Source organism: Triplophysa dalaica, chromosome 2 (genome assembly GCF_015846415.1).
Source record: "Triplophysa dalaica isolate WHDGS20190420 chromosome 2, ASM1584641v1, whole genome shotgun sequence".
Taxonomy (NCBI): Eukaryota; Metazoa; Chordata; class Actinopteri; order Cypriniformes; family Nemacheilidae; genus Triplophysa; species Triplophysa dalaica.
In genome coordinates, this window is record NC_079543.1 from 22,841,746 (window position 1) to 22,865,132 (window position 23,387).

The window sequence follows — 23,387 nt, forward strand, 5'->3', positions numbered from 1 at the left end:
GGGATTATACATTTGACACTCATGCATGTCACTCTTATCAATCAGCCTGTATGATGAATTTGTGTTAAGTAAGTGTAATATTAGTGGACACATGTTATGTTCATGTGTACACAGAACTTACATTTTTATTGTGTGTGTGTGTGTGCTTTCAAAGGCTTTGAATGGTCTTATCCCCTGTTGGAAAGTGTGGGCATAGAGCGACCCAGTTCTTTCAGATCCGTCACTGTAATTGTTGCTGCTGGCCTGTTTGCCTGCAGGCTCCGCCGCTATAGGGCAAAACAGCCAATTGGCTATCTTCCTGCCCTCAGTACAACCAATCAAATAATTTCTTCCCAGCATCTTATCTCAAAATAGCCAATGATGTCCTGTTGCCTTTTTCTCTGAATTATAATTATAACATTTCCCTTAACATTTCTCTCGCCCAATAGTGGATTTAGGTGTGAAAACGAGAATATTATCTGGATCATTAGGCTTGAATTACACCCCCTCCTTTTTTGCACGGCAGATTTGAAATGGACACCTAGATTCTGGGATCCATATCACTGCGCTGATGCATGCTGGGATAGCGTTTCCAAAAATACAGCATCGGTTGGTGTGGCCGTTTATGTTGTATTCATCTCTCTCTCTTTCTCTGATAATCAGCACTGCAGTGCCCTGCTACATCGGATGCCGCGTGAGAGATGGTCTTAACCCCTTTCTGTTTTAAGCTCAAGAATTGTGATTCTATAAGCACACGCATAAAAATGTCAGTGCACACAGATGCACATATACCCCCACACGGATACTAAACCCTCCCTTATGGGTTAGATCGTGACCTCTGGCTTTGGATTAAGAGTTGGTTAAGGATGACATTTAAAGAGGAGATGGGTATTGACAGGTTGAAATCTCACTGGTCTCCTTGAATACATTGCAAAATTTGTATTAATCAATATATTCTTGTATTATTGCCTGAACAATACAAAATAGCATAATATATTTATACATTTGACTGTTTTATAGAACTAGTCTTAAAAATACATTTGTCGTTTTGCCTTATTATTTTTTCACACTTGTTTAAATTTATGTCACAATATAGGTTTTTTATGCCATAACAGCGGGTATTATAAAACACTATTATTAATATTGTGTAAAAATGTAATTCTGTCATCATCTTGTCATTTCCAACCAGTATGACTTTCTTTCTTCTGCAGAACACAAAGAAGTTATAACTAAAAAACACTGCTGTACCCATTGATTTGTATTGGTTGTTGTGTCCATACAATAACAGTGAATGGGTACCGCCATTGTTCAGTTAACAACATTCTTCAAAATATCTTGAAATATCTTGAAAGTCATACAAGTTTGACAAGAGAGCGAATAAATGATGACAGAATTTTCATTTTTAGGTGAACCATCCCTTCAATACTACACATATGTTTATATAAATAATTCTGTGCCCATTGAAAAATGTGACACAGGATGTATGTATGTGGATATATCTTTTAGACAAAAACGAGTACTAACACTAACAAATTAAAGAAGTAAAACATAGGGATGGGCACGAGTACTTGAACGCGATAGCGACGATCGATCATGAAAACGATGATCATTTGTGGTTTAAAAATGTCTTTCTTTCCGATTGGTTATGCTGACATTTCGGGCGGAACCCTGAGATTTGATTGGTTGCGCTGCTAGAGTTTGATGCTGTCCAGAATCCAAAAAGGAGCACATGGCTCTGAAAGCGCACTGTGATGTCTGGTTTCACTTTGATAAACGTGACGAAAATACAGTCAAGTGCAAAATGTGCAGCACTAAGCTGCATACAAATCTACAGCAAGTTCGGTTCAACATCATCTTACGCGCTGTCTACACCGCAGGTTAGCGGCGAAATGTAACGAATCAAAAGCAAACAGAAACCGAACAAGGCGCTTGTTGCGTCTCATTGCGCCGCATCCTGAGATTTATGTTCACAATGTGATCTAGTATTGTATTCGCGCAGGCGCAACCTTGGGGTATGCTGTCCCTTTAAGATACATTCTCAGCAAACATAATATAATCAATTGCAGTGTAATAAGGAGGCAGAGAGAGGATGAGAAAAGGCAGAGGAGGCTCAGACTGTAAATGAGCAAACTAGACTAAGAAAAAGGCAAAAGAGAGGTCAACAGACATGCAGCACACAGCTTGTGTATTATGTAAGGTAAAAACTGCACAGAGCAGCAGCAATGAAATAGAGTAAACCACAAAGGGAAGAAGATATGAAATAAAGTAGAATGCAGACTGCAAAACCTGCAGGTGATCTGTGTTTTTGTAATGGCCTGCGCCTTGCATTTGTGTTATATGACAAATGCTAGTTTATTATAAATAAGACCTTAGTTTCTTAGTGACGTTGATATCAATAAAAAAAAACATGTGTTCTCTCTTCATCGCTTCATTTTAATATGAAATTTAATCAAACGGTGCTGTGAGAAATATGTTCAGAAGCAAGTTTACTGTTGTTTTGCATGTCCTTGATTTTGGGACGGTTCACCCAAAACATGAAAATTCTGTCTTCAATTTATCAACCTTAAGTGGTTCCAAATATAGGTAAATTTCGATGTTCTGATGAACACAGAGAAAGCTATTTGGAAGAATGCATGTAACCAAACAGTTCTTGGCCACCATGTTGGAAAAATTGCTTTAAAAAAGAAGATATTTTGAAGTATGTAGGAAAGCAAACTGTTCTTTGGCACTTTTGACTACTGATGTAATTTTTCCTACTATGGTAGTTAATGGGGGCCAAGAATTGTTTGTTACAAGGATTCTTCCAAATATCTTTTATATACACAGAATTGTTTGTTTCGTGTTTCACCTAACAGCCTGTAAAAACATGATCTCTAGGTATCAGCCATTTGGAAACCTATATCGGTGAACAACTTTTTATTATCAATTTATAATTAGGATCTTGAACTTTCTTCGAATTTGCTGCATCGCTGGACACGCCCACGTCCTGTTGCCAGTCACTGAGGCTTGTTTAACCAGAAGTCGCAAAACTCCCATTGAAAGGAATGAGATCTTGTCGTTCTGCCACTGCGTTGTGAACAGGCCTGAATTTAGCATCAAAAATATCAGTATCAGATACTAATTCACACGTTTTAAAATTAGTTGAACAATACTGTTAATAGACATTGTTTCATACGTCAAAGTTGAGCTACATTCTCTTTATAATACAATACATTTTTAAACAAAGATTGCTTCACATTTCAGGAGTGTTTCATTCACCATTCTTTCAGAGAATCTGTCCATTTCTTGCTCACTTCTAGCATCACTTCCACATGCTTAATGTGAATAATGGAGGTTTCAATACAAGCAATAGAGGGTCATACATTTTATTAATCAAGACATGAAATGAGCCCGCAGAAATGTTGTTAGAACCTTCACCACCTCTGAATCTCCTTGACCTACGTTGAGTCATTCAGTCTTGGTGGGAGAGAGAGAGAGAGAGAGACAGAGAGAGTATGATCACATGAGAGGCTATGGTGCTGCAAAGCTAAAAATAAACTCATTGGTTTCTCAGACAGCACCTCGTACATGTCAACACACACACACGCGCACACAGTACAAGAATGCATCTCCTCCTTACCTCAATACACGGCTGAACCTTTGTTAGATATTCTGGTCCGCATGTACTGAACTAGTAGGTCAGTGCTCATAATGTGTCAGAAAGCACGTAGTAAAACTAAAAAAACTCACTTTAATAAACTAGGCCACTGAATTCTGAGGAGAGATAGCTGTAGCACTTTTAATTAGAGTCACATCGTCTCAGTGTCGGTCGCTCTCTCTCGCTTTTTGACCTGTGGTTCAGTTTCTCTAATGGGCTTTAACTCGCTGGAGAGTCTGTGGTGTCGGGGAGATGAGGGTCATCTGCGTGAGGAGTCACTGAAGGCTCTTCACCTCTGTTCCTGAGGCTGGAAATAAAGGAGCTAATCACAGTTTAGTGAATAGTGTTTGTGTTTCTCCTTGCTCAAGCATTCAACGTACAGAACTGAATGTTCTGTCCTAAGCTGTTGCCTGGGTGGATGCAGTTGTACTTCCTCAGCGTGGTGTGTCCTTGAGTGGGCACATGCAATGTGACGTGATTTGGTAAAAATGATATTTTAAAGTTGTGCTTTTACATTAATATGTTTGGGAACAAGTCGAAAGACAGCATAGTGTAGCAGTGTTTCCATAAGAACCTTAAAGGGATACTTCACCCAAATATAGGCTGAAATAGAAAAATTCTGTCATCATTTACTCACCTTCGAGTTGTTCCAAATCTGTACAAATTTCCTTGTTGTGATGAACACAGAAAAAGATATTTGGAAGAATGCTTATGACAAAACAGATCTCGTCCCCCATTGACTCCCATTGTAGGAAAAATGTTGAACACAAAAGAAGACATATTCAAAATCTGTCTGGTTATAAGCATTCTTCCAAAAATCTTTCTCTGTGTTCACTTTTCATCAGAACAAAGAAATGTATTCCGATTTGCATCAACTCGAGGGTGAGTAAATGATGACAGAATTTGTATTTTTGGGTGAACTATCACTTTAAAGATTTCATTGATCTTCATGTTGCACAAAAGGTTGTTTAAGTGGAAAAGGGTTCTACAGATTAAAGGTTATTTTTCTTTAAGCGCTTGTGAATATTTTGCATTTTTTTACCAGAAATTAAAAGAGTGCCCTACCCAAATACAAAAAAATTATAAAAATGGTCGAATATAAATCTAAAATTGAATATTATTCATATGATTTTCACATGGTAGATTTTGGGAGATAAATTAAATCCTTTTTATGTTCTTTTATGTGACAAACATGTGAAGATTATAAGACTATAAGGAAAGCTAATGTTCTAACCTTTCAAAATATATCATATATGTCTGCACTTGTGCTCCACAATTAATAGATTAGATGATGCAATATTGAACACACTGATGGTTCCATGGGAGATGGCAGTGTTTAATAACATTTGACTTGAAAGGTTCTTTGGAGACCCAAAAGTAGTTTTCCAATGGCAACGCTTTGAAGATCCCTTTTAATGGTTTTATTTTTCAGAGTGCACTCAATCATTAATGCACATTTTAAAATATGCCGGGTTATTTTCCACCTGTATTTGGGTAAAAAAGGAACAAACCCAATCGTTGTGTTAAAATAACCCAGAAACCAGTAACCCACCTTTTTTGGATTCTGCATCAACCCATGGGAGGGTTAGTCCCTTTTTGACCCAATTATGGGTTGAAAATAACCCAGCATTTTATGATTTCAAATAACTTAAATTAATTCCACATTTGTGAAAAATGTTCTGCTTACACATGCGTATCCTAATTGCAACCACCCAGAACATCCTCCCGTAGTAAGTGCATAGCAACATCCTTAGAGGTAAGATCACCTTAGCAACTGCATTGCAACTGACATTTTATTCTTGTAAGTAATGTAAAGAAATGTAAAAATCTACAGCGTTTTTCAGTTGCATTTTAATTTCACAATTTATGCATATATAGTGCTACAAATGCAAATGCAATGCATAAATGCTATTCCAAGAAACATTTTCCTTATGAATGTCTTCTGATCAGTATATATTGTTATTGTCGGGTAAGTGCTAGGCCCTATCGTTTATTAACTGCCGCTGCATGTAAATCCGCCGGTATCTGTGCAACAAAGAATCTGGGTGAATCTGTTCTGGTCTGATTATAGGCAGCTGGGTCACACATCAGAAGGCTGCGATCCATGTTATTTCTTTATTTATTAAGCATGATTGCTATAGCCAAGTCAAAGGACGAGGTTTGGTCATTTATTGCAGAGTTTATTGCTTCTCTCTCTCTCTCTCTCTCTCTCTCCCCCCTGTTGATCTCAAATCTCTCATTAATCTCCTGGAAAAGCAGCACCAAACATGAAGGAATACTCTCTATCTCACACACACATACAGCTTCACCCCCACACACACTGCTGCAGTGCGGAAGGCTTCATATAGCAATTGAATAAGAGAACAGCCGATTTGTGTGTGTGTGTGGGAGGGGGCGGTAGTCTGTCAAATATAGGCCTTTACTTCTGACCGGGCTGCATTATGAACATTCATTATATATGTTCAATATAGACAAATATACACACACTTCTACTTTTGACATGTGGCATGTAGTCTAGTGTACACTATAGTACTTTACAAAGAGCCAACGTACACATGAGAGGGTTCACAATGCCGCTGTCTTCCTGCCATCATGTCACTCGCATTCAGTCCTTGTTTGTGGTTTAGATAATGCAACGATTGATTGCATTAGCGTTTGGCCTTGTCAACTGGCACGATAGCAGCGCGCATCTCCGCAGAACGGTCACATGGTCGTTCCATGTGTCATGTGACATACTTATACAGGTGTCGACCTACCACTTGAAGAACAAGATATGAAATGTAATATTAGCTTCGGCTACTGCCGAAAAATATGTAGTAAACATAAGTACGCAGATTGTCACATTAACGTTTTGTATTTTAAATATAAGAACATTTTAATTGGATAGACTATGTTGAAAGTGTTATTTTATTAGATTCTGGTAGTTGTGCTTGGTTCAACGGCAGATTAATAGCACTTGATATTGTTCAGTGTATGAACATGCCCTCTGTTGTCGATCCGATCATATCTTGCATTTCCAAATTTTTTTTGGATGCAGTCCTTTCCCCAAACTTGAATGCTGTTTTATCATAAAACACCATAATTAAAGGGATAGTTCACGCACACATGAAAAGTCTGTCATTCTTACCTGTTTGACTTTCTTTCTTACGAGAACATAAAGAAGATATTGTGAAGAAAGTTGGTTATCGAACAATGTCGGAACCCTTTTACTTCTATTGTATGGACATACAACCATTCTTCAAAATATCTTCTTTTGGTTCTGCTGAAAAACGAAAGTCATAGAGGTTTGAAATGAAATGAGGTTGAGTAAATGATAGAATTTTCATTTTTGGGTGAACTGTCTCTTTAAGTGTTAAGTTACCCTGTAATTATAAGTCTCCTCATCTTATAGTCGTTTAATTTCTACAGTTTTATAAGGAGATGTGTCAAAGTTTGAAGGATAACTTTGAAAGTTGTGCTGGGTTTAAGGGTTCCGGAGTGCTCTGATATTTGCATGCAGGGCTGGTTCCACTGCAGAGAGGAAGAGAGGCCTTTGCTTTCTGATTGGTGGAATAGTTGCTAGACAACAGATGTCTGGCCAGTTGGTAGGTGAACTACCTGTGGAGCTTGGGGGTGATGGGGGGTGTTTTTGAGTGGTAAAGAGAGAGTTGTGGGGGACTGAGGAAAAAGATTGAAGATGAACCTAAGCTGATAGCTAATAAACTGAAATGTACTGAACGTCCTACGGAAAGAAATCAGAAATGAGCGATATGAGCTTATGTGCATCTTATTTATCCCCTGCACCACCTTCTAACTTAATTTATTCTGTTTGCCTCTCTAAAAATGAAAGGAGGAATTGAACATGGCCTAGAGCTGATCGTTTATGCTTCAAATTTGAATTTGAATTTGAATAAATCACATTTATTGTGTGATTCACTGGATTTCGTTTCACTATGAATCAGAGTTCAGATGGCTCACATCACACTGCTCATACTATTTCAAAAGTATGCAGTGTACCATGCACATATTTTGATTTTTTGGAATGCATAAAATATGCAGATGATGTTAAAGGAACAAAAAATAAGATATTTTGAAGAATGTAGGACAGCAAACAGTTCTCGGGTACTTTCGACTACCATTGTAATTTATTCTTCTATGGTGTCAATGGGGTCCAAGAACTGTTTGGTTACAAGCATTCGTCCAAATATCTTTGTCTGTGTTCAACCAAACAAAGAAATGTCTACAGGTTTGGAACAACTAGAGAGTGAGTCATTTATGACAGAATTGACTATCCCTTTACCTTAATGTATTATTAGATCATGCATCAAAGTGTAATGATGTCATGCAAATCACTTTACTTTGGGGAAAAAGAAAAGTAAGATCAATTGAAAAAAAATGTGAAAAATGAGGACAGGACTTGATTTAATCTATCCTGAATTTTTTGGATGTTAAAAAGTGGTGAAAAATGAGAAGAATTGGTGACATCACACAATCAAAGGCCTATATGACGCAAAATAAGTATGTTTCAATATTTATGTTTTTTCTTCAACTGTATCATTTTCAATACACAGGGATATATATTAGTCAGGTCAACTTAAAATATGTGTCAACTTTAATTGAATGTGGTCAAGTCAACATTGTTCTTTAAAAAGTATGTTTTTCTTCCGCTTGTGAGTTAAGTTTAATTTGTTTTGTTTTTTTCATCAGATTAGTACAGAAGAGAGAAGGGAGCATGTTGTTATTTATAGTTTTCTGCAGGTCAGGGTGCCATCTGCCCGGCATACACGCTGACAACATATCAGCGCACTGTCCCCTGGTGGTTAATCAAAGATCTGCAGACATGTGCTCAGATAACACATGATGAAGCGCCTTTCACAACCAAATCTGTTTTCAATGAAGATACATGCAGCGACAAATATGTCCCATATGTCATCCATTGTCTCAACAAATCTGTTTTTTGACTCCCTTACAGATCACCAGAAGTTGGAGAGAGAGGCCAGAATTTGCCGTCTCTTGAAACACCCGAATATTGGTAAATTTCCAAAGACATTCTCACAGTCATTTGTATTTTCATGACGGCAACTGAATATGAGAAAATGACAGCATACGATTCTCTCTGTAGTGCGACTTCATGACAGCATATCGGAGGAAGGCTTCCATTACCTAGTTTTTGATCTGTGAGTATGCAAGATAACACAAACTCTCCTTTATTTCGTTTATATTATAGTGTTCGTGCTTAATATTAGCCTGTCCCACTTACAAAGTGCTAGTTGATATTTATGTGATAGCAGGACAGTGCCCAGAGGGCAGCCTGCATTAAACCTCCGAGCCCATGAGACTGCCCGCTTATTTCAACATTACTGAATGACCCTGATATACGTGGCATAAAAATATAGATAGTTTTATAACCCATGTATTATGGTTGGAGCTAGTTCAGTAACCCATGAGCAGTCCAATAGATCACGTGGACTGCTGTGTGCGTGGTATCAAGAAACACAATCTGTCTCTATGTATAAGGGGCCTACGGTTTGCCTGTTTGACAAAATAAATGTATGTTGCATTGTATGCTGGACTAGCATGGCTTTGCTAGTTTCTGTTAAGTATCACAGGTGCCTGATGGGAGAAAGAAAATAAACAGAATAGAGTAGACATTAAAATGGAAAGCAACGAGGAGAGTTGACTCAAGCTGTAATATTCAGTCATATTCAACATGCTTTTTCTGACCCAAATTCACAAAGTGTGACAGAGACAAGTGCATGGAATGCTATTTATGAGCACTGGTTATTTATGAAAAAGCATTCAATGCTGTTTTGTTTTGTTTGTTAGGACTGAGTAGAGAATAAAAGTGATCATAAAAAGTGTTGGAAAGTGTTATGATAAGAGTTAAAAAGTGTAATAATATTCTCTCAGTTAGGACACAGTAAGGTACATTTCATCCAAAAATACTTTATTACTAATTAATTGTTCCAAATCTGTATAAATTTCTCTGTTCTGATGAACACAGAGAAAGATATTTGGAAGAATTTATAACCAAACGAACAGTTCTTGGCCATCGTTGACTACCATAGTAGTCAACTCTAGTCTACCATACCATAGTAGTCAACTGTAATCTACCATACCATAGTAGTCAACTGTAATCTACCATAACATAGTAGTCAACTGTAGTCTACCATAACATAGTAGTCAACTGTAGTCTACCATACCATAGTAGTCAACTGTAGTCTACCATACCATAGTAGTCAACTGTAGTCTACCATACCATAGTAGTAAACTGTAATCTACCATACCATAGTAGTCAACTGGTATTATTTGTGTTTCTACATTCTTCAAAATATCTTTTGTGTTGAACAGAATTTTTTTATAACAGCAATATTCCCAACTATGGTAGTCAATGGTTGACAAGAACCTTTTGTTTACAAGCAATTTTTCCAAATATTTTTCTCTGGTATTACAGATATAGAACAACCTGAGGGTGACAAAAGGGAAGACAGCTTTTTTTTATCTGTTATTTTAAACACATCTTGTAAATTTGTAGTTCATTTCTTATTTAAAAATACATGACAATGCTGTAAAATAATCAAATCAAAACATTTTAGTGGCATCGCTATATAAGTTAACATTTTATGCAAATACAGTTTCAAACAACTGGAACGAGGAAGGAACATATCTTCTATTTGCCAACCATGCCTTTAAATAACATACTGTATTCGAAAATAAAATAAAATAAAATATGTAGCTTATTTCCTTTGACTCAACCCATACTACAAACAAGATTATTAAAGTTACAGAAATTGCAAATGTACGTAACAAAGTAAAACAAGCCGACTATAGTATAAACCATTTTTTCTCTTTGGATTAAAACCGTTATTCGTACAGTCATACACTGCATCTTCTTAGCACAATATTTGCTATTTTAAAAGCCAAAAATATAATCGGCAGAAGTATAAAGCTAACACAAGGCTATAAACAAACTACGATTTAGTCGCTCGATATCAACGTCACAACCACCAATCCTCCGACAACTTTTTCAAACTTTATAAAAAATGTGTTCTCTGACAACAAGTAATTACGCTGTGAATGAATCCCCAACAATGATTTGTGCCCATGTTGCATTATTTGTGAGATTTATATGCGCAATGATGTGTAAGTGTCACCGCCAAAAGAAGGAGTCGCTTTAAGCAACTTTTTAACAGACGAATAAAGCTTTAAAAAAATCACAAACGGGTTATAACTGGTGTGTTTTATGTCATGAAAATATTTGGAGATTTTGTTCGCTACAGACCTTATTTCAGGCGATTTACCAAAAACCCATTAAAAAAACCCATAGACTTTGGGGCGATGGAACTCGAAGTCTTAAAATGCTAACTCGCTTCTGGGCTTTGCAAACAAAAATACGTGATCTCTCCAGTACTCAATTGTTGAGATCACTATGATTCCTGTTTCCATGGTAATGATTGTTGCTTCTCGCTTTGTCATTTACAAAGCACATATCTCATTGTAGCTTGCAATTGATTTCTAAAAATCACCTTTGACTTTAATAACCTTTAGGGTTACCGGAGGTGAGCTGTTTGAAGATATTGTAGCGAGAGAATATTACAGCGAAGCTGATGCAAGGTAGGAACGCACACATACACAAAAACCCAAAGGCAGTACATTATCACGTTCATTACTATCAAAAATGTTCTGCTTACGGGCACATTTTTTAGGCCCCCAATTTTGTGTAGGGTCTGAGATATCTACCCTGTTCTTCCTCTAATGATGATATTTATACTGATGATAATTGTACCTCATTGTGTGAATGTAATTTTGCATGTGTGTCTTCGAGCTTGGCGTAATGAAAAGACAGAGCAGCGAGTTATTTATAGATGATAAGTGACTGCATGCATACACATGATTGTGTAATTCTACATAATGTGCAGAGCCCCACAACATGTAGAATTTTATTGAAGAAGAAGGTGGATGAAGTCTCTGTCTTCTTTCTTTCTTCCCTTCTGTTCTTTCTGTCTGTCTCACTTTTAATTGCCGCTGTCTCTCTCTCATTTAGTCACTGCATTCAGCAGATTTTGGAGAGCGTTCATCACTGCCATGTCAATGGGATCGTCCACCGGGATCTGAAGGTCAGGACACACACATACACACACTGCTCCAGACAGTGCCACTGAGTGTCGTCCAGTGCCAAATTTAGCACTGTCTGACGTGGCCAGATCCTGTATTGTCTAACAGAAAATAGCTATTTGTACTTCTCGGCTGTTTCCGAGAATCTAATATTTTGTTCTTTAGTCTACTGAAATCCACACAAAGCCTTTTAGCCAGCGATAATCAATCCACATTTGGGCGGAAACCGTTTAGACTCTGTGACAGATTTAGCTTTTGTCGTACTTCTTACGAAATCTTCTGTCTTTCAACCTAGCGAGGAGGAGTGAGTCATCACCGCACGGCCACTGTTCAAGGAACTAAAATAAGCTTTAATTCAATCAAAAGCTGCTTTTAGAGCATCCCATTAGCCAGGTGAAAATGAATATCATTCAGTGTTATATACAGTATATTTATATATATGCGTGTTTGTGTTATTCTTATAGCCTGAGAATTTACTGTTGGCAAGTAAGATGAAGGGAGCTGCAGTTAAGCTCGCTGACTTTGGTTTGGCCATTGAGGTCCAGGGTGATCAGCAGGCATGGTTTGGTAAGTATCGTTTTTATACATAAGGATGATCCGTCCAGTATAACTGGATAGCCATGCTGTTAACACTAGATCATCTCCTTTAGAAAATATTCATCAGATCTATTTCCAAGGCATGAATGAGGTTAAATTGAGAGCAGATGTAAACTTGCCTAGTGATAGTTCACCCCCCAAAAAAAAATTCTGTCATCATTTACTCACCCTCTTGTCATTTCAAACCTGTATGATTTTCTTTCTTCCGCAGAACACAAAAGAAGATATTTTGAAGAATGTTGTTAACTGGCCTCCATTCACTTGCATTGGTTTGGTGTCCAAACAATAGAAGTTAATGGGAGCCAGTGGTGTTCGGTTGCCAACTTTGAAAGAATAATCATTAATTGCTGTATTCATTTTTCTCTCCAGGTTTTGCTGGTACACCAGGTTATCTGTCCCCAGAGGTTTTGAGAAAAGATCCATATGGCAAACCTGTAGACATGTGGGCCTGTGGTAAGCGAATCACGGCAACATCAGCCTCATCACTGCTTCGATGGATGTCATTGTTGAAGCTCATTAACTGATTTTTAAATTATTGCAGCCTGATAGAGTTTTTGAGCAGCGTTGAATCTGATCTGCTAAATGAAGTGTCTCTGCTAAATTGTCTTTCTGTTTTTAGGCTTAGAACTAGTAAGTTGGTTTCAAGCAGCTGAATGAATGTTTGCCCTTGATATAAAAGATATTACAGCAATTATTTGGAATTACAGACCAAGTTCTTTTCCCAAAAATGTATTGCGTTGGTAAAAGGCACAGTGAGGGTATTTTGAGCAAATAAATACAATTGATCATAAATAAAAAAAATATCACAGACATACAGTAGTTCGCTTTTCATTGATCTTTTGCCAATTAGATTCAGCCATGTACTCAGCGCTCAAATAAATTGCGTTTGTATCGACTTAAGGATATTTGTCTTAAAGAAAGTTCCCCTGTGATTGTTCTGCTAATAGGAGCTCTCTTTCATGTAGGTGTTATTCTCTACATCCTGCTTGTTGGATATCCGCCATTTTGGGATGAAGACCAGCATCGCCTCTACCAGCAGATCAAGGCTGGCGCCTATGACGTGAGTCTGGCTAACTGAATTTATGATGATTTTTTTAAGCCGTAGCGTTCAAATGCACACAAAACACAGCAGATGCATTCACTCTTCTAGACATCAGAATGACTGTCCCCTGTTTGAGAATATCTTGTTTCTGACTTCATTGATGAGAGGCGTGTGGTAAATGTATTTTCAACACACTGTACGTCTATTCAGTTTTCTGAATATATTCAGAATATCATTCAGAAGTGTATCAGTATCTTTTTTTTAAATGTTTTTTATTAATGTGAAGATAAGCACGTGAAGTCACCTGCACCTATTATGTTTCAACCAGAGAAGGTGAAATAAAGGCATTGCAGCTTTAATATTCATATTTTATTAATCTGAGGTCAATTGCACTCAGTCATTTCTTGAGTTTTTGATGCAATAAATAAACTTAATGAGGTTTCTCAGAACTCGGGTGATGATCTGCTAATCTTCCTCATATCTCTGATGATAAATTGATGTAATTATTCTTCGGTACCCACTGCTCCCAGGCCGACAAGTCATACGCAGTCATTAACTGATTCATTACTTGTGTTTTGATAGTTTCCCTCCCCTGAGTGGGACACGGTGACCCCCGAAGCTAAAGATCTGATTAATAAGATGTTGACCATCAACCCTTCCAAACGCATCACGGCTTCCGAAGCTCTCAAACACCCATGGATCTGCGTATGTGTTTCAACACGGATACACAAACACACACGCTTCAGAAGTTTTTCCTTATCCTAACTCATCATTTATATGTGTGTATTTCTCTCGCTCTCTCTTCAGCAACGCTCAACTGTAGCCTCCATGATGCACAGACAGGAGACTGTTGAGTGCTTGAAGAAGTTCAATGCCAGAAGAAAGCTCAAGGTTTGGTTCTTTCTGGTTCTTAGTCTCTTCCTCAGACGTCTTTACACAATGTTGGTCAAATGTTTTATTGGCCTCCAAATAATTTCTTAGGCTATTAGAAATTGAGAAAAATGAGGGCATACAGATTTCTTCTGCTGTTGCAGACTGTTTGTACTGTGTGTACTTTCATTTCTCATCATTTTCTCACTTTTTTCTCACTTACAAAACTTTTATTGCGACCAGGGTGCAATTTTGACCACTCTGCTGGTCACAAGAAACTTCTCAGGTATGTTTAGCACCGCTGATCTGTGAAGGAATGTGTGTGTTTATGAATTCCTTTGGGTTACATTTCCAACATAACGGTTTGATTTTTTGTTTTAAGTTGTGGATTATTTGATGTATGTTTATTTTTTACTTTTAAATTGAAATGGTACCTTTTTGAAACTTTTTCTTTTGTGTTCATCGTTGCTTTGTCTCTTTTTGGGGGGGGTCCTGTGTGTCGTGTGAGGTAAGAATCTGATTGAACATTAGAAGGGAATGTGTTTTTACTATAAGCAGTTAGCTGGTTTGCTTGTTTGACACACATCCCTGCTCCTCTGAGATAACTGTACCCATGTTTGCATGTTATCAAACAGATTACATTCATAAGTATGCTATTCTTTACTCTAGACTCTAGATCTTTCATTTGGTGTTTTAAAAGTTAAAAAATTTACAAAATAAAACAATTGTTATAGTTTTAAATTAAATTGTTTAATTTTATGCAATGTAGCAGAAATGTTTTATTTGATGAGTATGTTGGGAACACAGCACCTTATGAATGTAATCACAATAATAATTTACAGTTTTTAACTATTTGGAAAGTAAATCTTGTCTTGCTTATAAAATATCTTTAATGCTTGCTCATTCTGGTTACATTTCCATCTGGATATGTTCATTTCCATCATGGAATGAAACATTTTTGTATAAGCTATGTTGCTCAAAACTTTGCTGTTAGCAAAATAAAGTTAAAATACATATTATTATAGAATCATAGAACAGCTTTGAATGAATTTGAATTTGTATGGTTGTCTGCACTCAATCTGCGGTAAACCGTCTTCAAGCAACTCTCGATGACAAATGTGTGCTGTTTAAACACTATTAAATAATGCAAATACTAAAGTAAAGCGTTTACTTGAATTATACATTTTGCTATATTACAGTATACAACATTTATACTGTATACTGTGTTGTTATGCTAAAACTTTCATTGAAATATTCACACGCTATCAAGATATCTCATCATCAAAAATAGCATGCTTGAGATTTATTTCGAAATGCATTGTGCCTTTTTATGCATGGCAGGTCATGTTTGGAGCTCAAATACTTCTTTTTGTATTTCAAGGTTTTTAGAATTTTGAGAAACAATTGGTGTGTTTCACCAGATTCATTATCCTAGTAATATTGATGGCTTGACCGTGGACCCAAAAATATTTGAAAAATGTGACCCTGGATCAAAAAATCAATAGGAAATTAAGCAAAGATCATGTTCCATGAAGATATTTTGTAAATTTCCTACCCTAATACACTCACCTAAAGGATTATTAGGAACACCATACTAATACTGTGTTTGATCCCGTTTCGCCTTCAGAACTGCCTTAATTCTACGTGGCATTGATTCAACAAGGTGCTGAAAGCATTCTTTAGAAATGTTGGCCCATATTGATAGGATAGCATCTTGCAGTTGATGGAGATTTGTGGGATGCACGAAGCTCCCGTTCCACCACATCCCAAAGATGCTCTATTGGGTTGAGATCTGGTGACTGTGGGGGCCATTTTAGTACAGTGAACTCATTGTCATGTTCAAGAAACAATTTGAAATGATTCGAGCTTTGTGACATGGTGCATTATCCTGCTGGAAGTAGCCATCAGAGGATGGGTACATGGTGGTCATAAAGGGATGGACATGGTCAGAAACAATGCTCAGGTAGGCCGAGGCATTTAAACGATGCCCAATTGGCACTAAGGGGCCTAAAGTGTGCCAAGAAAACATCCCCCACACCATTACACCACCACCATAATTGCATTAATGAGAAATTGAACAGGTGTTCCTTATAATCCATTTAGGTGAGTGTACATAAAAACTTTAGTATTGTGAGTGGATGGACTGCTACAGCACCTATGATGAACAACTTCAAAGACAATTTTCTCAAAATTTAGATTTTTTGCACTCTCAGATTCCAGAGTTTTAAACGACTGCTTATCCGCCAGATATGATCCTATCCTAACAAACCACACTTCAATAGAAAGATTTCAGATTAAGTAAAAATCTCAATTTCGAAAAATTGACCCATAAGACTGGGTTTGTTAACAAATAACAATAACAAATAACAGATAACAAAATTATTTGAACCATATGCAAGCAAATTATGAACAATGGGAGATTTTTGTATCTTTATAAATGCAAACACACATCTTTAAGAACACAGCTGCTTACGTCTGGTTATCATTGTGACCTGGGTTTAATCTTTTTTATCCCTTAGCTCTGCTTTATAGAGATCCATACCCAAAATCAAATGATTTGTTTGACTTTTAAGTGTTTCCTGCACAAGGTTTTGTCACACAGTAAGGAGAACTAAAAATCCATTAATGCCTGCTGCATGTGTCTTCTTAGATTTGCACATTTTTATATGCAAATAATTATGTTTGTCTTTAATTTTTATTAACAGCAGCCAAAACCTTGTTGAACAAGAAGACAGATGGTGTGAAGGTGGGTTAAATCTATTTCCTGTTCATCTTTTGGCAAAACCAAGAAAGAACATCAGAACTTGGCAATGCCTGAGAACCATTTTACAAGCAGGAACATTGTGCATCCTACAGATCTGCTTTGTCTGTTGGATGTTTTTCCAGAAATTCTGAGGTTTAATTGGATCAGTTTACAATTTAACAAAAGTGCTGTGTAGCATTTATATTTTTGAGGATATATTAAGGAAATTGGAAAACAAATATCAATTTGTATCTTTGAGTCATTAATGGAATGTTCAGTTCATTCTCTGAATTTGCTGAAAATTAAGTGGAATTACCATCATTCTCATTTTTTTGTCACTTTTAATGTGTTTTGATTTTGTTAATTTGTAACATAAAATTTTGAATATTGATATTGGTGGAAATTCACCAAAAATCAATCTCGCCCGCTGATCAAATAGCTTATAATTATTTGCATGTTGGTTAGAAACCTCTTTTGCCCAAAAACAATCCGAGACCATGTCTATGGCAAAGAGGGTCCGAAGTTTGATTTTGAGTTGAGAATCTATTGGACCACCAGGTTAAGTCACAAGCTATTTTTATTATTTTCGTATTTGCAAGAGATATAAATTAATAATAATGATTTATTAAAATAAAATAAGAATTTCCAGATATGGGGAAACAATGTTTCGCCCAACACTCTTTTAGCAAACAATGTCATTTTCGCAAATAATGTGTTCGCACATGGTTAGTAAATAAAAGGCTTTTAATGCTATTAAAAGACATTTTTTTTAAAACAGTACACAAAATTTTGTGAATTTACTCCTGTTTTTACACAACATGTTTCAGTCTTTGAATTTTTGTCCTGCTTTCTTTTCTGATCCAGATTATTTTATCCAAGTCTCTGATGCACTTATGCAGTTTTTGTCTTTATTAGCTATAATATTTATCAAAGCAAAGTAAAGTAAAAGTTAAAGTAAAAGAAAAGTGATGCTCTTAAAGCGAGATTTAAAGTTCATTTGGATCATATTTGAAGCATGTTTTACAAACATTACAGAGTGGATAGAATTATTATTTAAAAAAAAGTTTACCAGCAAAATATAGTATCTGATGAAAAAATCTATATTTTTAACTTTATGTCGGAATTCTGTTTCAGTCATGGCAACCCTCGTAAGTGATGATTTCAACCAGCAATTATTAGTATAGACGAGAAATGTACATAAGCTTGATTTTGGCGAACGCTATGCTACGCTGCTTTTGTGACAATACAAAAATAGTTTATATTAGTCAAAAATAACAAAGGTAGGCTGCTGCTAGAATGTAAATCCCCCGTAGCAGATCTCTACAGGTGGAGCTGGGGAGGAGGAGGGATAAAAAAGGGATTCATAATTGCGCATTATGTGGAGCACTGGTTAGAATGTTATATGGTTACGTAAATAGGGAAGTATTTCTGAATGGCACGGGGCTCATTTGAATGAGCCGATTAGTGATTAGTTTAGAGTTTCATGCCTGAACTATATAAACGTATTATTATTTTTGGTACATCATATGTTTATATCTGTATTTACCATGTGTACTGTACGTTTCTGTTATATTCATTCCATAAATTGGCATCATCAGATCATACACCATAAACTCCCGCACGAGTATGTACAGTATACGTCCATCAGATTATCTGTGTTTTTCTATTTGTGGATCTTCTTCCTAGTTTTCTTTTTCCCTGTTTTGTGTAATTTTGTTTCCCCAATATTATACAGTAGACCCCTCAGTGTGATATTTGGTAATGTGTGATCTGCTCCTCATCCCACCTACAGGTTAACAACAAAACCAACCTAGCCAGCGGCCCCAAAGACACAGGCCCAGCCCCAGCACTGGTACCCACGACAAAAGCCCCACCCCCCTGCATGACTCACCCAAATAATCCCTCCCCCTACGACCAATGAGCCATATTTGTAAAGCTTTCCTGAGGGAATTTACAGTGCTCTGTTCCGAATAAAGCTACATTTAGGACAACATCTTTCATTTGATTTAAGCATGTTGCTACAGTATGCAAACAACATAGGCTACTGAAACATGTAGAAAATGCATAACTCAAATGATTTGGTAAAATAATTGTAGTATAACTGGTTAATCAATATTTTAATGTTGAATGTAAGCAATATAAAACATGTAAAATGTAAAATAGGTAAATATTGTAAAAGATGAAAAATGTACTGGTCATTTTCTGCCAGGACTTTATCTATTAATTTAACAGACATTACTTAACGCTAAAACACAACGCGACACAATTCTAAATGCACAAAACTAAAAAAACTTTTTGATCTTTAGATGAGTGAAATACATGTGCAAAGGACCTTTTGAACCCTTGAGTGTCACAACAAGCTTTTTTGCAATATAACATATATTTGAGTATTTAGAGAGATCTGGACTTGCCAAAAATAAAACACAACAGGCGTTTACAAAACAAAAATAAAAGCTTATACATCTGGCTCTTTTGGTGTATCCTCTTCTATATTCTCATTTGATATATCCTCGAAGTTCAGAGCCCGTGCATGATTTGTACTCACCCCTCATATCACCTTTTTGTCGCAGATGTTGTGATTTCGTTTGAATCTCTAATTCCAGAAAATTCTAATTGTCTCTGAAACATCAATAGCAACAGCTTCTTATTGATGTTTTCCTGGTGATACTCAGTAACATCTCAATCTAAATAAATCCATATAGTGCTTGTGGTTTTGGCTTCACAGTCATGGTGCATTTATTCTGCTGTTCCCACATTTGTTTATTTGTCATTATGTTGAAATCCCAATCTCTTTGATTTAGATTATGTTTCTTGGCAAAGGCATATCTGAAATGTGTGCATGGCTGCTGTTAGCATTGCTTGGATGGGTCATGTGGTCAGAGCTCTCCCTCTGTGTGTTGGTCGTCGTTTGCCCCGCATAATGACACAGATGTACGCGCAAACAAGCATTTCTGTCAGACTGACGACACTGTGACGCACGCACACTGAGACACACAAACTGAGACACACACACACACACACACACACTGTTTCTCAGGCTCACACTCAGAGGATGATGGTTCTTAGACAAATGACAAATGTGTCTGTGTAATCTTCTGTAATCTGGTGCTGATAAGACAAAACCTCATGATCAATTCAGCTCAGTCCAGCTTAAACACCACCAGGGCCATTAATTACATATCTGTCAATGGGTGTGTATGTGTGTGGGATGTAGAGGTGACGTCATTAACCTTGATCCAAAAAAAAACAAAGAGCTCATCCATAATGCAGGAGATATCTGATCCAAAGTGTTTAGAATTTATATTTTTTTAGTTAGAGGAATTCCCAAAACTCAAAAATGAGATATACAATAACCCTACATACATTATGGTAAATTTACACTAATAGAAAAATAATTACATTTTATTTGCATTGCTTTAAAGCAGCATTACAGTAAATAACATTGCATTCGTGTGTTAATATAATTTTTTTTCTTTCAAAATATATATATTTTTTTTAATTGACTCATTGTCAATATTTGTTATTGAAACCCTGTAGGTTTATTGTATATTTAGGGAGGCATTTCCTTAACCCTGGCAACCACACAACCCTGGCAAGACCCAGCACCATGACACCGTCATGCACCACTCACATTTTCTTTAGAAAATATTTACTTTTTGATTAGATATGTGTTTTAACATGCAATGCCTGACACATATCAGATTTCTGTATGGAATCATGTAGGGCTAAATGTTATTTCTTGTGCTTTTGGCAAATTCCATTAACACTGTATGAGGATTTTATCAATCAATCAATCAATCAACCTGTAAAATATTAGGGAACAAACAGAACACAAAGGGTTGAAATATTCCAGGTGTATTCATAGAGTTCAGTGTTTGCTAAAGCATTAGCACAGGTTCAGCATCCCCTCATGTTGAAAACACAGGCATACTGTAGAAAGATCACAGTACACTACACAATACATCATTGTTGGTTCAGTTGCTGTTTTAGATAATAGACCCTGTTGTAGTCTTATAATGCTTATTTCATGAAGTATGGTTTATAAATAACATATCTGAATGCGAACCATTTGTGATGCATGTTGCATGTAGCCATTATCAGGCTTTATGTCATCACGCTTCTTATTATTCTGCTAATATTGTTTTCTCGCCCTGCTGCACTTCTTTAGGAGCCACAAACTACCGTGATCCACAACCCAGTGGACAGAAACAAGGTAATGGAACATATTTTTATTGTACTGTTAGTATCATACTATATTATTGTTATTTAATGAGTTAAAAGAACATACTGTATTTTACAGCAATGATTAATATTTAAGCAAAAATGCTCAAGGTATTATAGTTAACTAAATATAAAAGTATAAAAACATTTATGTGAATTGAAAAAAAAAATATTTTTATTTTTTGTGATTATTTATTTTTATTGAAAAACATAATCCACATACATAAAACTAACAAAACCAGGGTTTGCAAAAAAATGTAAAAACATTTTAAAATTAAAAAACTAGTTATACATAGATAAATGCATTTCCACCTCTAGGTGACAAACCACCTTTAAACACATCTGGAAAAATTTAAGACTAACTAGTTATTATACAAGAAAGTCTCTCAATAAAATCTGACAATGCCTTAATTGTTCTAGTTTAAGCTATGTTAATTCTTGCAGTTGAGCGCTCCAACAGTGCGATACTTTTAAAAATAAATAAAATAAATAATTTGACAACATAAAACGATTTAAAGAAAATGACAAAAGCGTATACTGTAGCAAAAAACTAACCATATAACACTTATATAACAAATGAAAAATATAAAAAATATGCTAATTAAAAATATTAAATAAACTACAATAAAACTGAGAGCAAAACTATAATAATTCTGATTTGGATATAAAAAATATAGTAACATTCTCTATTTATACATACATATAACATGCTTCAAAGTACCATGTCAATCATTTTATTTGTTATTTTTATGTCAATTAAATGTTTATTAATATAAAAGATTATATCTATATACAGTATTAATAATGCTTTAATATAAAATCTATATATTACTAAACAAGAATAACCCAAATATTGTCTCGAATATTGGTAGGGGCTGCCAAAAATTTAAATATGTCAAATGTGAATTTTGCACATTTATCATGGAAGGTGCCTCACATAAATTTGTTCTCCTTTCTTCAGGAATCTACAGAGAGTGTCAACACTACTATCGAGGACGAGGACCTCAAAGGTAAAGTTCGGTGTCTCCTCGCTTCTCTTGTGTCTGTCTTTAGATCTGCGGTTGGCTACTGTCGTCTCTCCTCAGTATGTCAATCACACCCGCTTCTCCTCAATCACACATACGCCTATCCTTGTTTATTCCCCCCTCCCGTTCTGCCGGTTGCTGAGCACTCCATCCTCCCCTTCCCTCCATACCTTGTTTATTTACCCTCTTCGGGGTGTCTGTTTCAGTATTTCTTGTGGAGTGGGCTATTTGAAATGTGTTCTTTTTCGTTTGTCCATGCTCCTGCTGTTTCTTCCTCTCATTGGTTCAATGTACAGCCAGACGATTCGGAAACCACAGCATTAATTCAATCTGGCAACCCGCGGGCCGCCCGCAAAACTCTGAGCCCAAGCAGGCGCCCATCTCCTCGGTGCAGCGTAAGTCCATAACGGGCAGGAGAGAAAACAACCACGTCTTCCCCCAACATCGTTCAAATGCTTCCACTCCCCCTGTATGAACAAGAGCCCCCTCAACTGTTCAGATTTACCCTGTTAAAGACATTATTTTATTTTCCAGCTCCAAGCTTTATCCCTCATCAAAGCTCTCAAAGTTTTAATCCATCCAGCTGTTCTAAAAAAACACGTGTTTACGTCTTTCTGCTCTTCGTGGGTTGCGCCTGTGCTTTTTTAGGATTTTTAAAGCCTAAATTGTGACTCAAGTTACATAAATTCAAATACATTAACATAAAACCTGGTGGGCTCCAATCTGTGAAGGACAGGTGGATGTACATGTGTGTGGCATGTGCAGAAGGTCTGATGGGTTAAAAGAAAATCTCTAAATCAATAGAGAGATGCTCAAGCAAATGGGAAAACAGGTTTTAATATTTACATTCCAGTACCAAAACATTCTGTTGGAACGTTGTTCTATGTTGGAGAATGAACCCCAACGTTCTTAATTTTTGACAGAAATCATCTGTTTGCACTTCAGCTCTCCAACACAACCTTCCGATTGCACCCTACAAGATTCAAATAAACCTTACCTTTGAATACAGACATTTTGCTATGGCCATAAGAGATCCCTCCCTTAACCTTGCCAATAAATGCAGAATTTATTTATGAATATTTAAAGTTGTTAATATTAAATACCAGAGTCACTCTGGATTTGTTAAACCTCAATTATATGAACGCACCCAAACCGGTTTTAAAAGGACAAAAGGATAAC

The 23,387-nt window shown here is 36.4% G+C and overlaps 1 protein-coding gene across 6 annotated transcripts in view; it reads left to right on the forward strand.

The window, feature by feature from the left end:
* The window catches only part of camk2d2 (calcium/calmodulin-dependent protein kinase (CaM kinase) II delta 2), a 31,102-nt gene that overhangs the window by 2,133 nt on the left and 5,582 nt on the right, over positions 1-23,387 (forward strand). For 3 of the 6 annotated variants that reach the window (XM_056764579.1, XM_056764595.1, XM_056764604.1), the window contains exons 3-16: positions 8,568-8,627; positions 8,718-8,772; positions 11,144-11,209; positions 11,640-11,712; positions 12,175-12,277; positions 12,677-12,760; positions 13,273-13,367; positions 13,932-14,054; positions 14,157-14,240; positions 14,463-14,505; positions 16,925-16,965; positions 18,755-18,814; positions 21,131-21,175; positions 22,145-22,193. In XM_056764579.1, coding sequence (XP_056620557.1) covers positions 8,568-8,627; positions 8,718-8,772; positions 11,144-11,209; positions 11,640-11,712; positions 12,175-12,277; positions 12,677-12,760; positions 13,273-13,367; positions 13,932-14,054; positions 14,157-14,240; positions 14,463-14,505; positions 16,925-16,965; positions 18,755-18,814; positions 21,131-21,175; positions 22,145-22,193 — 981 coding nt within the window. The remainder of the gene's footprint in view (positions 1-8,567; positions 8,628-8,717; positions 8,773-11,143; positions 11,210-11,639; positions 11,713-12,174; positions 12,278-12,676; positions 12,761-13,272; positions 13,368-13,931; positions 14,055-14,156; positions 14,241-14,462; positions 14,506-16,924; positions 16,966-18,754; positions 18,815-21,130; positions 21,176-22,144; positions 22,194-23,387) is intronic. The other 3 variants (XM_056764586.1, XM_056764612.1, XM_056764620.1) reach the window with 1 other exon arrangement.